Source organism: Nesoenas mayeri, assembly GCF_963082525.1.
Source record: "Nesoenas mayeri genome assembly, chromosome: 15".
In the NCBI taxonomy this organism is placed as follows: Eukaryota; Metazoa; Chordata; class Aves; order Columbiformes; family Columbidae; genus Nesoenas; species Nesoenas mayeri.
This window is the reverse complement of record NC_137559.1, coordinates 6092903-6109874: the sequence shown is the minus strand read 5'-3', so window position 1 is coordinate 6109874 and position 16972 is coordinate 6092903. Positions and strand designations below refer to the sequence as shown.

The following is a 16972-nucleotide window of genomic DNA, read 5'->3' as shown; positions in this document are numbered from 1 at the left end:
TTCAATGAGAATCTTGTACCATCGCCCCTCGTCTTTGCCAAAGGCATTTCCAGCTGCTTTGTACCCTCTCTTGAAACATGACGAGCTCTCCCCTCAGCCTCTTTTCTCCAGGCTGAACAAGCCCCGTTCTCTCAGCCTTTCCTCATGTGGTGGCTTCCCATCTCCTTTGTGGCCCTTCGCTGGCCCTCTCCAGCTGGTCACAGCTTTTTTGTACAGGGGGGACCAAAGCTGAGCTCAGGATTCCAGGAGTGGCCCGACCAGCGCGGGACGGAGCAGGATGACAACTCTTCCTCTTTCTCTTTCTTTTCTCTTTCTCTTTCTCTCTGCCGGTAAATCACCACGGGCCGGGGTCCCGGGCAGGGCCTGGGGTCCCGGGGTCCCCATAGAGAGGGGCTGCAGCCGCCCACAGACAGGCCCCGAGGTGACACAGCACAATCCGCAGCCGCCCGGCTCTGCTGGGCCTCCCCCGAAACTCGTTCCAGCGCCACCGGGCACCACGGCGGCAAACGGCCCCGCGGCCTCCTCCGCCTGAGAGGGGAGACCAGAGAAAGGCGGCCAGAGGGGCTCGCGGGGCGGCAAGACGCTCTAGTCTGCTTCTCGATGGTCGGTCGCTGGAGGACGCGCGGTGACGTCAGGAGGAGTGGCGCTCTAGCCGCCGCGGGAGATAATGGGAGGGTAGCGGTGCCGCTCTAGGCGAAGACTCTATGGTTACCTCAGCCGGAGATCTGGGAGGGCGGTTCTCTATGGTCTGAAGGCGGGCAGAGAGTCGCGCGCCGGGCCGGGCGACGCTCTAGGCTGCCTCTCGATGGCGCGGAGGGTTGCTAGGCGGTGCGGGGCCTAGGCCGCGGCGGGTCGGCGCCGTCATGGCCGCCTCGGCCTCCGGCGCGGCGGGGCCAGCGGACGGGCCGTGCGTGCTGTGCTGCGGGGAGCTGGAGGTGGTGGCGCTGGGCCGCTGCGACCACCCCATCTGCTACCGCTGCTCCGTGCGGATGCGGGCGCTGTGCGGCGTGCGGTACTGCGCCGTGTGCCGGGAGGAGCTGGGCCAGGTGAGGCCGGGACCGGCGGGCTGGCAGCCGGCGGGGCCGGGCCGGGCCGCTCCCCTGGGCCGGGGCTGGGCTGGGGCCGGGGCCGCGGGGCGGGGGGCAGGGGAGAGGCCTCGGGCCGGGCGGGGGCCGGAGTTGGGCCGCGGAGCAAGTCGTGCGAAGTGCTGAGTGGAGCGGGGGGGCGGCGGCAGCGGCCCGAGGAGCCGGGAGGGCTGTTGGAAACGCCATATGAAGAAAATGGACTTTAAAGGCTTTTTTTTTTGTTGTTTTTTCTTTTAAAATGAGCAGGGCTCGCTCTGCAGAGCCAGTGTGACGTGGTCCCAGATGACTGTGTCATCCTGCCGAATTCCTGGCTTGATTTTAACCTCGAGGGAGAACACGTTTTGTGTTCTTCCAGGGCTGGCTCATCCCTCAGCACCCGCGCTGCCTCTGCCCCCCGCTCCTGTCAGCCAGAGCTGCCTCTTCAGCATATGCTTAGCAAGTAATTTCCCCTCAGTTAACAATTTTTCTGATAGATTTGTGTTTTCTCATGGTGCAGGGGCAGCTGCTCTGGTGCTGTGCCTTTGCTGCACAGAGGGAGCCGAGGGCTCGGTGCAGCCGCGAGAAAAGTTGTTCAAGGATGTTTGTAAAACCAAATTTTGATGCATTAATTTGTTTCTGCAAAACTGATACAGAGAAAAACCCTTTAAGAGAAAAGCAATTGGCACTAGCACTGAATTTAATATACTGAGATGGTTTAGGAAGTGAAATAAAACAAATATATAATGGGGAGGGGGCTCTCTGCTTTACAAAAGCATAACTCCCTCCAGCTGAACTGTTGCCTTTAGCTGCTTTTCGTGTTGTTCAGATGGTTGGATGGATTGAAGATCTTGGGCTTTGTGCTGAAGATCCTCAGAGTCTGTGGAGGCCGGGAAGGTGGATGTGGGTTTTAGACCGAGCTTAATGACACAGGAGTAGCGTCTGTGTACAGACAGATATGCTGTGCAAGTGATTTTGTCTATGACCGTCCTCTGAGGAGCTGCTGCTCCGCTTCCCCCATCATGCGAAGCAGCAAACTGAAGTTGCTTCATCTGTAAACCTGCTTGTCTTGGGTTCACGGATGGACTGTTAATCTCAAGAGCTTTTCAGTTCTCTTATAATTGCTGTATTATGTGGCCTGAACTTTGGGTCATTCAGCCATTTTTTCCCTCATTTATGAACTGCTTAAAAAGATTCTTTTGCTATAATTGACTGGGTGGTCATTTTTAGTGGCTGTGCTCTTTCTTTATTCCCTAAGTGCCACTATAATACTGTTCTGTCTGCCCAAGGAAAGAAAAAATATACTAGGAGGCATAAATCACATCAAAACTGCCGCTGAATGAACTGAATGCACGTGTACGACCCAAAACAGTCTCTTAATTTCCGCGGTGTGTGTAGAATTAGAAGAGGCAGGTCCGACACTCCCAGATCTCAGCTGCTGTCGTACTGAGCGGTGTAGAACAAACTGGTGTCGCAGCACAAAGTCCAAAGGAAACACAACTATGAAAGGAGTAGTAAATGTAACTATAAGGATGGCCGGCAGCACAGGACATGACGGAGGAGAAAGCTGGACATACTTGTTATGGTAATATGTGCTTTTGGTAATGTGTCATTGTTGCAGTGAAGTCAGGATTACTTGTTGACCTGTAAACTAACCCTGGTGTGTATCCAGGTCAGGCTCACGGGATCCTTGGTTGGTTTGTTACGGGAATTGAAGCTGCTGTAGGAAATCGTGTTGGATTCCTGTGGTAAAATCTACTTTTCAGCAGTCCATTCCTCTCTTCTAAAACTCACTTTAATTGACAATTCTTTTCAGGCCAAAGTATTTTTTTTTTTTAATAATTGGAATTAGACATAGTTTTCATTTATCCAACAAACTTCTATTCTCTTTATTTTAAGCTGGATATTTCAGAGAGCTGGGTGTGTTTTTTGTTTTGGTTAACTTAAAAGTAGCCCCACTGTAACAAAAGTTTTTAACCCCACAAAACCACACACACAATCTTTGTTCTGTGGTATGTCACCCCAACAAGGGTGTAGCAGAAATATAACCAGACTAAACTACATGTGTGTTATATAACGGAACGCTTTTATTAAGATTGTAGGTATTTCCAGACTTACAACACTTACTGAAAGACACTTTGGTGTGTTTGTGTCTCGTCATTTCTGAGCTGGTGCAGCAGCTCCAACTGTTTCCAAAATGTTGCTGCTACCACAGGATATCCCAAACTGCGATCAGGGGCTGGAGCAGAGCCGGGGGGTGGCTTCTGAGCAGGATTTAACATCCGAATGGTGAGACCCCATCTACTTGGAGCTCAGCAGGAGCAACTGTGAGCAAGCAGGTTCCCTTGGAAAGGGGTATGTGGTCCAGATAATTTGGGAAGTGAGGTATGATTTTGTTTCTGGCTTTCCTGGTAGTTAAGGAAAGAAGGAACACGATTTTCCCAGTCAGACTCTGAACAATGTCACTTGTCACTCCCTGCAGGTTTCTGTGCTGTCCTGCCAGAGGGAGTGGAGCGCCAGACTCTTGACAGGTGTTTGCTGTTGAGCATATTTACTCTTGGCACAGCTGTGGTAGCAGAACTTATAATCAAAGAGTGTCCTAATCTAGTTCAAGATCCAAAGACCAGGCTAGGCCAATGCACCTTGTGTTAAGCTGCCTCATTTGCTGGAGGTCGATAAGGAGCCGACAGTTGTGGGGCAGTGAGGAGGGCGGTGACGCAGCTGGGACTGACACTGAGCCCCAGGCTACGGTGAGCTCCCTCCCAAACAGTTTGTGCTGCGGAGTTGTCTCTAATCCCCGATTCTCATGCTGCCCACAGGTTGTCTTTGGACGGAAGCTCACGTCTTTCTCAGCAATACCACTTCACCAGCTGCAGCATGAGAAGAAATATGACATTTATTTTACGGATGGAGACGTTTATGCGCTGTACAGGTGAGCACTGGGATCCCTTCTGTAACACATTCCTGCAGCAACGTATTCTTACGGCGTTACGTGGCAGGAAATGCTTGCTGCAGTAGCTCAGTGTGGCTTGTTTTGTGGGACAGAGCCCTGCGTGCTGTGTGCGTTAATCACTGTGCGGTGTGGCCACTCGGCACCTCGGCCGGCGAAGTGAGCGGCTCCCCTGGGCCGGAGCATTGGATTCATCGCTGTATAATTCACAAGTGTTGCTCTGTCAATAAAAGTTGCTTTTTGCTTCTTTACCAACAGCAAAATTGCTGAAAGGCTTTTCATTCCTTGCATGGCTCCTGTGGAAATTACTAAATTACTATTATAATTGGGTTTATTGCTGTGCTGCGTAAGGACTAATCGAAAGCAACGGTGCCAGATGCTGTATGAAAAGAAGAGCAACCTTGTCTGCCTGCAAAGATCTTGATTCCATATGGGAGAGAAAAAGGCTGAAGTAAATAACCAATGCAGAGTAAAAAATATGATATCCACATCATGTTCTAAAAATATTTTTCATAACATGCTTAATTGGGAGGCTTTAAGATAATTGAAAACGGTTAAAAGGAAAGGAAGGAGTGAAAAAAGTTGAAACCATGCAGGCAGTGGTACCTTTTTCTTGGAGAATTGTGCATTATACCCAATGTGATTTGGGCTGATGCATTTACAGTTTCGTATGACTTCATATTTATGGAATTGGGTGATGGGTTTAGTGAGCAGGATCAGTTTGAATTCTTTATCTCCCTGCCCCATTGCATTCTTCAGTTTCTGACAGTAGAAAGTGTAATGAAGTTGACTGTGAATGTTGGGTGTACCTGCCGAAGCATCACTAAGCAGGTTTGGTTTTGGGTGGCAGTGTGTTTTACTGACATCGGGAGTGTTCCCCTCTTCTCTTGCAACTGAAGCCCTTGTGTGATTTGGTTCTGTTCCTGTTCTTGGAATAAGTGGGACACTAACCTCATTAGATTGCTGGGGAACCATAAAAGCGCAGCCTTCTGCTGCAGACAGAACATTTGTTTGTGGGTAAAGGTATCGCGATGCTGAGAGGGAAATGGATAATTTTCAGGAAATCTTTCTTGTCCCTCAGGAAGCTGCTACAGCACGAGTGCTCTTTGTGTCCAGATGCGAAGCCGTTCAGCACCTTTGCAGACCTAGAGCAGCACATGAGGAAGCAGCATGAGCTCTTCTGTTGCAAACTCTGTGTTAAACACTTGAAGGTGAGTCAGTTCTGCATTTAAATGTGTGGAGATGAGGGTCCTTCCCTGTGGGACCTGCAGGAGCACCTGGGGAGGGAGATGGCTGGACAGCACCCGTTTCTCTTTTAGGTTTCCTCTGCCCACCTGTGGTGAGGCCAGTTACTTTATTTTAAGTCTGTCTTCTTCCATAAACCGATTAATGTAGAAGGCCTGAAGGTTCTCAGTGGATTATATTTTAAGTTAAGCCCAACCATATTAATAACCTGCTCTGCCACACCATATGTATACCCCAAACCCTAACGGTCTGATAAGAATTTAATCCTGAGTTGTAGGCAGACTTTGTTATAGCTGTATTGATAGAGATTTGATGTCTATTAAGATTTATAATGTCTTTATGAGCTGCAAGTGTAACTTTAGAAAATCCTTGGTGCCGGTTCAGACAGCTGAACACATTGTGGAGTGATGGATTTCTGTCTTGGGTTAGAGTTAACGTATCATTTACAGTTGGATCGTGTACAGGATGAGAATCCACCTTGCAGCTTTAATGAAATTTAATTATATTTCATTATCTGGTTTAGTCGTTCAGAGCAAACTTCCTGTATCTTGTTGATTGGAAAATGAAACTCAATGTTGTCTGCAATTGAGGTCCAGTGTGTTTGATGTACACACGGAGAACGTGATAGGGGCTCTTGTAAAATGTATTTTACAGCCTACTAAAGATAAAACAGTTACTGGAAAGCTGAGTTGCCTATGTCTGAGCTGATGATGTGTAGTGAGCCTTAAAATTACTCATCTAACCGCCACCCTCATCATTCTTTTTTATTTTTTTTCAATCCCACCCAAATTTCCTCAGAAGGGCTGGTGTTGTGTCACTCAGGCGACACTTTGCCACAGTCTGAAAGTCAGAACTGCGCCCTGGGGCCAGAACGTGGTTTGTATTTCCAAATTACACAGCAAACAAAATCGGCAGCTATAGTTAAGTGAAATGTAGGACTCCTAACCTGTGTCTAACAGTTGTCAGCCTTCCTTGTTGTTGTAGGAGGGAATTAAATGCACACACACTTATTTTTAGAACTCATTACATGTGGTTTTGTATGTGTGTTTGTCTTCTCTGAAACCAATTAAATATCAAATCAGAGAAATCTATTTATCCTGTGGTGCCACAATTGGTTTATGCCAACCAAGCTGTGGGTTTACTGCCGGAGGGACGGGATCCAGGAGCGGGCAGGCTGACCTGGATGGACACTGATCAATTTTGGGTTTGCGTGGTTAGCTGATCTGACTCACCAGAGCTCATTCAAGGGAGGTGGTTGGGGATGGCAAGACGCTTCTTTGGGCTGCAGTGTCCTCTGAGCCCTGGCAAAGTGCTGGTTCCATGGGTAGCTCAGGCAGCGAGCACTACAGGAACTTGTTTGGCATTACCCAGAGAATTCAGAAGCAATAGTAGAATTTACAGAAAAAGGTTCCATATTACTAGTACCAACTGGAAAGAAGTTCTTAAACTTGCAGAAGCTTCAATCAATCAACCCCAGCTTAGCCAAATGAACCCTTTCCCAGAACACATTAACATTCCCTGCCTAGGCGAAAAATAAAGGATATTCTACTCTCAAGGCTTTCAACTTTTTTGGCATCTTCAGAACCCTTCCTCCCAAAATAGCTTGTGTGTTAGTAAGGACAGGAGATGGGCTTATAATACAAAATCAGTCACTGAACTGGATCGTTTGTGCGTACCTCTCTTGGGGTTGTTGCTCGCTGAGGAAAGTAAAACACTTCTGGTTTATGGGGTTTTTAGCTTGAGTATGCAAAATACTGTATGTTTGTGAATACATATTTAGGATTTTTCCCCCACCAGAGATTATAATTGAAAGTTTGTTGCACTATGTTAATACACAAAAAAAAAACAACCATGAAAGGGAAAAAGGTGAATTAGATCTGTTTCCAGTGTTCAAAGTGAGTGAAATGCGAGTTAGATTTAGTTTGGGTCTATCACTTGAATTTTGTTCACTATTTATTGAGAATATGAGGTGTTGGTTGTCAAACCGCGTCTTCCTGAAGCAAATCTTCCACTCTTACCAATTTACAAGTTGTGCGCAGCCTGGCTTATTCCATTTTATTCTCTGCTCACACAAACTAAGACATTTGTATATATATATATATATTGTTTTATCTGCAGATTTTTACTTATGAACGGAAATGGTATTCACGTAAGGACCTCGCTCGCCATCGGATCCACGGAGACCCTGATGACACCTCTCACCGCGGGCACCCGCTGTGCAAGTTCTGTGACGAGCGCTATTTGGATAATGATGAGTTACTGAAACACCTAAGACGAGATCATTATTTTTGTCATTTCTGTGACTCTGATGGTGCTCAGGAATACTACAGGTTTGTGCGAGCAGTTTGTTCCTCTTTCTGTAGCTTAAATTTTGAGGAAAAATTGCTTGGGTCTGCTTTGAATTTTGGGGTAAATAGCACTTGAAAACAGAGGGTGATAATGTGAGCAGGTTGGCTACAGTTTCATTTGTTCTTCAAACCAATAGCCACAATAATCGCTTTCTGTCTAGTTCATGTTTAATCGCTTTCTGTCTAGTTCATGTTTTAAAGTTTTCTTCGTTCATGTTAGACATTAAAAGTTACGTTTTGCAGCATGACAGGAGGTGTGTGTGGCTGTCTGGTGTGTCAGCTCTAATATTCCAAAGTTCATGTGCAAAGCAGATAGAGGTAAATTTTCTTTTATGAAATACGTGCCCTGTGCACAGCTGGGTGTGATGAGCATCAGCCAGCAGGTTCAGTTTAACATCTGGGATTGTGCTTTAAGGTTTATTTTGACTGTACACAAGTGGTTTCAGCTGGAAAACTTGCCTGGGGGCAAATAAAGAACCAAGCGCCCAGGCTTATCTTTACTTTATTGTGTAAAGCAGCCACATACCATCCGTTACTGCTACAGTTTCCCAACAAATACATGGGGAAAGCGGCAGCTCAGCCTCTTTTCTCTTTCCAGTGATTACGAATACCTTCGGGAACACTTCCGCGAGAAGCACTTCCTTTGTGAAGAGGGCCGGTGCAGCACTGAGCAGTTCACCCATGCGTTCCGCACAGAGATCGATTACAAAGCGCACAAAACCGCTTGCCACAGCAAGAGCCGGGCAGAGGCGCGGCAGAACCGGCACATCGACCTGCAGTTCAACTACGCACCCAGGCACCAGCGGAGGAACGAGGGTACGTGTGCTCGCAGGGTGAGAGATCTCTCTGCATAAAGCCAAAATTAGTCAAAACTCACATCACAGGTTACAATACATGGAATCCAGATACTGCAGAATAGATTTTAATGTGGCAGTCCTGAAGGTTCTATGGGCCATGTAATCATCAGAAAGAAATCTAGATTTGTTTGAAGTAGCATTTTTTTGCTGTATTTTTCAGGCATAGTGTGATGCCCAGATTAGAGAAATGATGTTGAGAGTAATCAACTTCCCTCCCGTGTAGGTGTGATAGGTGGAGAGGACTACGAAGAGGTGGACAGGTACAACAGGCAAGGGAGGCCCAGCAGACTGGGCGGCCGAGGGAGTCAGCAGAACAGAAGAGGCAGCTGGAGGTACAAGAGGTGAGTAGCACATCATCTTGTGGATTTATATTGCTGCTTGGTGCTGCTTTGTACTTACCAATTGACAGTGGGCCAGTGGGAATGAATTTGCCACAAAATTTGGAAGCCTCCATAGTGAATCCTTAGTTGTGAGCAGAGCTGGCTTTCAGTCTGAGCCTGCGTGCTACCTACGTGCTCGGTCAAGGTGAAGTTATTTTGTGTGAAGTTTCAGCTCTCTGGACTTGACACAGGAAGAAAACAAAGTAGTCTTGAACTTGTGAGTTAAATAAACTCAGAATCTTAAATAAATTTTAGCAACTGTTTTTATGCTAATTTTTCTAAGGAGGATTTTCTGAAGTAAGTGACAAGTCTCTGCAGGTTTAATGGACTTTTTGGTCTGGATAATAATGAAGTTCCTATTCTAAGGACCGTACTTTTCATTGAACTAACAGATCTTTGTGTGGCCAGACTGAGTGCTTTGGAAAAAGAAGAGGGTTAAGTATTGAAATGAAATTTTGCGGTTGTCTCTTCATCCACACAAGACTTGAATGCTTTATACATCCTGCACAGATGATTGGCTGTTTCATTACCGGTGACTTCACTGGGGAAAAGTTCGTCTCTAAACACTTATTTTGGTGTCACATGTAGATCGTGCATGTGTTGGGAGCTCATGGCAAACCATGTTTCAAAGAACAACTGCAGCCTACAAGTCTGATTTTGTGTGTTTGAAAATGAATGGTATAGACGGATGTCCCTGTGCATCCTTGGTGCTGTCTCTCCCAGTTCACCCCGGTTTCTTCTGGCCTGGATTGTTATTACCACATGTCATATTTGCAGGTCCAGGGCTGAACGTTGCCTTTCTCAGCCAGCACAGGGTGTTTTGGAGTGGGGGGTTTGTTGTGGCCTTCTCAGCAGGTGGCAGCACAAGATCAGGGACAGTCATTGGGGCTGACACCAGAGAGGTGAGAACTGGAGCCAGACAAAACTGCTCAGTGATCCCTGTGATCTGACCAAGAAAATCTGCCTTGTCCTCTAGGGAGGAAGAAGACAGAGATGTCGCAGCAGCAGTCAGGGCATCTGTAGCAGCTAAACGGCAAGAAGAGAAAAAACGGGTAGAAGACAAAGAGGACAGCAGCAGTAGAGGTAAAAAGGAGGACTTGAGGGATTCTGACGTACTCTGCTCCAAACGTGTGCCAAAGTCTTCAAACGATGCCACAGGTGAGTGGTGAGCATGTTCTGCAGCTGCAGGGGCATGTGAAGGGTCTGGAGGTCAGCTTGGCCACAGTGGGATCGCCACCTGTTGTTCCTAAAAGAGCTGTGCAGGATCTTAAACCAGCAACACAGATTTGCCATGAGATGTGTCCAAGTGGGCTGGGATTCCTGCAGCCAGTTCTACTTGAAATGGAGCTGAGTAGAAATAACAACTGCGATTAATGTATGGCAGTACGTGTGATGCTCCATCCAAGTCAGTATAATCTGCGAATGTGCCATTTCCTACTTGAGCATGCAAGGACTGATTTATTGTGATGCTTGAGCTGAGTTTCCCCTTTTCTGAGAACAAGTTATTCCCAGTGGAAGTTTATAACTGGTGAAAGCAAAACTTCAACTGTTTTGACTCAGGTCCAGTTTGGGACAAATAAATATGATGCAGGATTTGGATTTTAAAGCAAATCTAAATTGGAAATGAGTTATTTTTCCATGTAAAATGACTGTCCAGGAGCTAATTGCTGAGCAGCTTGGACAGCTGTGCAGCAGAGGAGTGATGGAGAGCTCAGAGGAGCAGCTTTCCAGGTGAAGAAGCATTAGCATACATTGGTTGGGACACTGAGGTTTGATGAACCGTGACCCTATAGTTGAGTCCTGCCTCCGGTAGCAGCGTGGAGCATCTCGGGCTCCCTCACAAAGTGCTCATCAACCCATGTTTTGCTCACGTTAAGTATCATGATTTTCCCTTATGCGCCAGCCAGTGTGCGGTGACATAATGGTGAATGCAGTTAATTGAAGGAAAGAGTGATGCATGGATTTAAATTGTTCTGCTGGGATGTCACAGTTAATGACATCATCAGCTGCTGAAAATAGGACTTGTTAATGCTGCTGTCATGTTCTTTGATAGCTTCGCCTCTGAAATGAATGGATTTTAGTTGAAAACGTTTCTTTGCTCTTTTTGTCAATATTCCAAAAGAAGCAGCTGCTAATGGTGCTTTAAGCCAAGACGACTTTCCAGCAATTGGTTTGGCAGCAGGACCCCTAGAAGGGTAAGTGTGTGCAAGGCTGCAGCAACGGGAAAGCAGATTTAGAAACTTACGTTTTGCAGTTCTGGAGAAAATAATTTCACAGGTCACTTAAACTACAGATGCTTCCCCTTGCCCTGATCCCCTTCTGCCTCAGTTGTTCCTGTGCTGGTCACCTGCAACAGCATCAGTTGTTCCTTCAGTTCATGGCTTGATCTTTTGGTGGTGTGATTTTGGGGAAATTCTTAATATTTTCCAGCCATTTTTAACTTGATGGCTTATCTTGAAGAGGCTGAGTTTTGAAAGTCCTCACTTCTTGAAATGGGTGATGATGGGAATAGTGTCTGTGCAGGACGTGGCACTTGAGTGCGCTCTGGCCAAGGTGACTGTACCAGGATGTGCTGCACCTCAGCCAGACCAGGGTGACATCGAAGAGAACCCTTCCCACATACGGTTTCCAAGCCCGAGTGTGTTTGTATCCTGTTAACAATTAGGTCAGTTGTGCCACTCAAAGTGGTAGTTTGGGCAAGAGAACAGTCAGGTTTGGAGTTGGTCGTGCCTGTTGGAGTTGTGCAGCAGCAGTGGTGTCACGGGCCGTGCTTTCCCTTTCCACAGCTCTGCCCCACTGGCGGTGAAGCTTAAAGAAGAAGATTTCCCCAGCTTGTCATCCTCTGCGGCACCCACTGTCTCTTCTGGGCTGTCGTTGACATATACAGCGACTGCAAAGAGATCAGCTTTTCAAGAGGAGGATTTTCCAGCACTGGTGTCCAAAATGAGGCCTAACAATAAAACAGTAACTAATATCACATCCGCGTGGAACAATGGTTCCAGTAAAAGTGTGGTCAAAGCCATGAGCAACCCCTGTGTAAACCAGATAGCCAAAAAGCCATCCTCTTTGAACAGCACTAAAGGAAGTAAGAAAAGCAATAAATTCTCTCAGTCAGATGATGAAGACAGCGGGAGTGGCTTGACAACCCAGGAGATCAGAAACACACCAACGATGTTTGACGTGTCGTCCTTGCTGGCAGCTTCTACCTCACAAACTTTTACGAAGGTGAGCAAGAAAAAGAAGATGGGGGTTGATAAGCAGAGACCGTCATCCCCGCACCCACTGCAGGAGGCATCGTTCCCCAGGTCATCGGCCGAAAAGCCACCAGAAGCAGAGCAGACGTCAAACGCACCCTCTGCTCTTCATGCCCCCGACAGATGCTCAACGGTCACGAATGGTCATTTGGAAAAACCGTTAGCGATCTGTAGCACACCCAAAGAGCCCCCTGGCCTTAAAAAGCCCACAGTGACTCCCAAATGCCCGTTACCTCAGGAAGATTTCCCAGCTCTTGGGAGCTCAGGAACAGCGCGAATGCCTCCGCCACCAGGTAAGCGCTGCGGCGCACGGCCGGCTTGGGGTGTAGCTTAGAGGAACGCGGCACATGGGTGGGATGGACAAACTGCTCTGGGCCCTCGTGGTCAGCCTTGGCAGTTTAAAACCTGGGGGACACAGGAGGGCTTGGATGTCATCTGAAACACGGTGGAGACAGTGTTGGGGTGCTCTGCTCACTGCAGGTGGCTCACGGGTCATTCTTTACCTGTCGTTGCTTTTCTGGTGAGTCACGTCTGACACAGATCTGAACTTTTGTGCTCTCAGATCTAGTTTGGAAGCTCCACGGGCAAAGGGAATCTCCCTTCAGCTGTGGCCTGTGCCTGCCAGTGCTCGTCAGCTGCCTCACTGAGTCACTTTAGTTCTGTATTCAATGCCCTTGCTTTTAGCGGCGCTGTAATCTTGTAAAAGTGGAGTAACACAGCAACAAACATGACTTAACTGAAGTAGCGTCTCATCAGGAGGTGCTTGCAGTGCTCTTCGGTGCTGCTCTGCAGGTGTTGCTCAGTGGAGTGTGCCCGAACATGCGATGCCTTGTGCTGTGGTGACTTCTGGAGTGATTTCTGTTCACTGTAATAATGTAAAAGTGTTTCTCATCTTGAGTTTGAGCTGGTTTTAAAAAAATATTTTCTACTGAAAAGCTAAATACTTAAAACGCTTTCTCTGTAGAGTAACATCAGCCACCATGAAGTGCTTTTTGACCTGCCTGTTAAGACACCAGCTTTCCACCTCTCTAATTTTTAGGTTTTTTCCAATACAGTGATGTCTGCACTGCTGACTCGTCCTTCTTGGTTCCTCTGTGGAGTACATCAGACCGCTGGTGTTAATTTTAGGCGGTGGTATGTGGGTGCCACAGATACTTGCTCTAACTTCCCGCCCTTTCTCTGCTTTATTTAGGCTTTAACACTGTGGTGCTATTAAAGAATCCTCCTCCGCCTCCGGGACTGTCGGTGCCTGTTAGTAAACCCCCTCCAGGTTTTGCTGTTATTCCATCCACCAAAATCTCTGAACCTGTCACTACATCTTTGAAAGAGTAAGTAAAATCCTCCGAGTTAGAGCTACTTTAGACATCATACATCGGTTCTGTCATATGGACCTCGAACAGCACAAGAAACACTCTGGAGATTATTTGGAGCAGAAGGGCAGATCCTGACAGATTCCTGTTGGGGAGTTCCATAGCAATTGAGGGCTGGATTTGGGAGGGATGCATGAAAGAAAGCACAAACTCTGAGGAAATGGAAATCTGTGCAGTGTGGCAGCTCAGCCTTCTGTCTTGTCTCGATTTATTTGGAAATCTGCAGCTTCAGCATATTTCTTAACCTTTCCATCAATTCTGTCCATGTTTTCCTTGGTGACCTCTAGATACCTTCATTGTTCTGGCCTTCCCAGTAGCTGGTCTATGGTTGGAGGGGAAAACTTGTGCAAATTTAGTACAGGGATCTGTATGAACCCGTTCAGTTTTATTCGTGGTGCAGGTCCTTGTTGCTTGTGCCTTTTTAGTGACCCTGGTTTACAAACCAGCCAGTCAAGACTCTGTTAAACTTGCAGTTTATATTTTCTGTCTGGTTAAAGCTGGAATGTGCTGCAGTGATTCCACAGGACATGTTTCACGGTCCCGTCGGGACAGCTGCCTGCTCCTTATTGTCACTGCGTGTGCGGGTGGGTGGAGAAGGGGAGTGCGTCCCATAGAACAGCCACACAACGTACATCCCGCAGCATCTTTGTGTGACGCGAAGCGACGTCGGGTTCACTTTTGGTCTTTTCGAACGCAGGCCAAAATCCTGTCACAGAACGTACTTGATACCTGAAAACTTCCAGCAAAGGAACATTCAGCTGATACAATCTATTAAAGAATTTCTTCAAAGCGACGAGTCCAAATTCAATAAGTTTAAAACTCATTCTGGGCAATTCAGGCAGGTGAGTGGGCAGGAACCTTCGCATTCCTGAAACCTTTCCTCTGGGGGAAAGTGGATCCCAGTGGGATTTTTGTATATATATATATATATACACTTTTTTCTAATTCTTCCACTTCTCTTTTCACCGAAGGGTCTGATTTCTGCAGCACAGTATTACAAAAGTTGCCGAGACCTGCTCGGAGATAACTTCAAGAAAATTTTTAATGAGTTGCTGGTGTTGTTACCAGACACAGTTAAGCAACAAGAACTGCTTTCCGCTCACAACGATTTCAGAATCAAAGAAAAACAAAGCTCAAACAAACCCAAAAAGAACAAAAAGAATGTTTGGCAGACGGACTCCAGCTCTGATCTCGACTGCTGCATCTGCCCCACGTGTCAGCAGGTGCTGACCCCGCAGGACGTTGTCACCCACAAGGCGCTGCACCTGGAGGACGAGGAGTTCCCGTCCCTGCAGGCCATCAGCAGGATCATCACTTAGCTTTCCCCACCACCAATAAAAGTGTCTCTCTTGCTAAATATGCACTTTTTGGGATGAGGTTTGGCAGCGCCGGGGTGGCGCAGCGGGCAGGGAACCCTGGAGAGCCCCTGGTGCAGGTCAGAGAACTGTGCGCGGGGAGCACACGTCCAAAGTCTGAGCTTCCAAATGCCTGAGGAGAAGGGGGCTGCAATCGCTGCAGCGGGTGGGTGGGCGGGGGCCACATCTCTAACACACAATAGCTGAGAAGATGCTTTCTGATATGGGTTCTGACAGGGGAGACATCATAGGGGGATAAGTATCTGGTTTGGTTTTGTTTTGTTTTTTAGGGGGGTGGGGGAAGATAATGAATCACTGAAATAAGCAGAAGCAAAAGTGGCTTCCCTTACAATATTCTGATTTTTTTTTTTTTCTTTTGTGCTATTTCTGTGACCACAAAGGTCACAGTAGTCAGGGGTACAACGGGGCAGAACAGAAGATGCTGCTCACCGGTAAGACTGTTACAGCCGTGGGGCTGAAAACACTGGGCCGCTCACATAGCAAAGAAAACTCATGCCTGAAAATGGAATTAATCTACTACTTGAAGAACTGGACTGATCTGTGTGATGAGTGGAACGTGAGATTTAAAGTTGCCTCTGACCTTTTATGTAACATGTTCCTTAAAGAAACTTATTTTGTAGCGCTGCATGTAGAATAATGATATTAAGGCTTTACTTTCTGTAAAGCACCCTTCACAGTAATTTTATTTAATGACTGCCATGTTTTTAATTTCTTGGATGTATTAATGGTGGTAGCTCCAACCAACAGCATCTTGGGACACATTAAATGCTGCTGATCACTGACCATGTTTATCTGCAGTGCCTTTCGGTCCATTTCTACATTTCCAGTGCTCTGTGCTAACGAGGGTCATTTGTTGAGATCGGATGGAGCGTTTCCATCCTGTTCCTCCCATGGCGATACTGGTCTGAAGTAGCTTTGCTTATGTTACTTGGCATCTCGCAATTCCACTCTTGGATACGAAAGGGGATGGGTTTGTCACTGAGAACTCGTGCAGCAGCAGCTGTGCTGAGTCCTCCCCATGCACTCCAGGGCCAGAATTCAGTGTCTGATCCTCCCCCCTCCCCGCAGACCAGGCTGAATTATTTTTAACATGTAGGAACAAAGTTGAAATTAATTTATGTAATTTTTAGTGATGAAACACTGCTTTATATAAGCATCATTTCCATGAAAGTGAGCTCAGAGTATTGCCGAGGAGCTGGTCCTGCCCACAGAAAGTTTTCCTTGCGTTTCTATTTTCACTTGTCCTGCCTACAGATGGTTTGCCTTGCCTTAGGTCTTTTATTTTCACTTGCAAAGTGCTTTTGGTTTCTTTTTCCCAGCAGTTCAGCCTGGTTTGGATACCTGCAGGTGTTTTATTTGCCTGCGTGGCTGTTCATAAAACGCAGGTAACGCTTCCCTGCCCCTGGCTTTGGTTTGTACAGCGCCCAGGAACTAAATGCATTTGCTCTGCAGGAGTATCACATCTTCCCTTGGTTTTTCAGCTCCTGTCTCTGTCCACAGACACTGACCAGGTGCTGCTGGGCGGCTCCTTGAGCCATCGATCCCCCCGGCTGCTCCTTCCTGGTGCTCACCTGATTAAATAATTACCACATTTTTCTTCCAGGCCATTTCTGTCCATTTTTAACTCTTTATTGAAAATACGTTGCAGTTGGTTACATGGACACTGAAAATACATGATCACAGATTGTTCTCTCAAAAGATATTTTTATATATATAATATATACAAAAGTTGTAAACATTTTTAACTTATGTCCATACACAGTCCACTTTATACTACAATGCACATAAGATTAGTGACAACTGCAACTCTTTGAAGCGGTCTGCTCATACAGAGAGGTATCTGCAAAAAAAAACAACCCTTAAGTTTGCAAGTCACGTTTGGTATTGGTTTGATATTAAAACTCTTAAAGAATCTGAGGTTTAAATGCATATTGCAACAAAATATGATACAGGCAGCTGAACTGGGGGTTCGAGTTGAGCCAGGGCCGGGTGTTTCTGAGCCTCCCTCGGGGAAGGAGCTTCAATGGGAGCTGAAAAAACCTGAGTGGAACTAAACCCAACACACCTGGGGAAAACAACGGCTGGAAGAAAGTCTGCAAAGAGAAGTAGATCGTAATGATGTGATTTACTA

At 46.8% G+C, this 16972-nt stretch overlaps 1 protein-coding gene and 1 long non-coding RNA gene across 4 annotated transcripts; both read left to right on the top strand.

The window, feature by feature from the left end:
* The first annotated feature begins 662 nt into the window (after positions 1-662).
* On the top strand, positions 663-15757 carry ZNF598 (zinc finger protein 598, E3 ubiquitin ligase). 3 transcript variants are annotated; one of them, XR_013922875.1, is made up of 13 exons: positions 665-1046; positions 3881-3993; positions 5093-5222; positions 7375-7586; positions 8203-8420; positions 8685-8802; positions 9818-9999; positions 10964-11036; positions 11628-12388; positions 13288-13423; positions 14163-14307; positions 14437-14900; positions 15222-15754. XR_013922875.1 is itself a non-coding variant. In XM_080353923.1 (12 exons), the coding sequence occupies exons 1-12, from the start codon at positions 864-866 to the stop codon at positions 14782-14784; spliced, it is 2616 nt and encodes an 871-aa protein (XP_080210049.1). In that variant the 5' UTR covers positions 663-863; the 3' UTR covers positions 14785-15757. The 3 variants fall into 3 exon arrangements, 2 of the variants coding, with proteins under 2 accessions (XP_080210049.1, XP_080210048.1); XM_080353923.1 differs by having other exon boundaries at positions 663-1046; positions 10967-11036; positions 14437-15757; XM_080353922.1 differs by having other exon boundaries at positions 14437-15755.
* On the top strand, positions 2372-3409 carry LOC308046150. Its single transcript, XR_013922867.1, has 3 exons — positions 2372-2646; positions 2734-2809; positions 3277-3409. It is a non-coding gene; the product is annotated as an uncharacterized lncRNA (long non-coding RNA).
* Positions 15758-16972: the final 1215 nt, after the last annotated feature.

What these genes read in the sequence shown, in the direction of transcription:
- ZNF598 (XM_080353922.1), top strand. Translation starts at nt 864, where the DNA reads ATGGCCGCCTCGGCCTCCGGCGCGGCGGGGCCAGCGGACGGGCCGTGC. An exon ending in TCTGTGTTAAACACTTGAAG is followed by an intron (nt 5,223 to 7,374) that starts GTGAGTCAGTTC and finishes TTTTATCTGCAG; the next exon opens with ATTTTTACTTATGAACGGAA. An exon ending in GGTGCTCAGGAATACTACAG is followed by an intron (nt 7,587 to 8,202) that starts GTTTGTGCGAGC and finishes TTCTCTTTCCAG; the next exon opens with TGATTACGAATACCTTCGGG.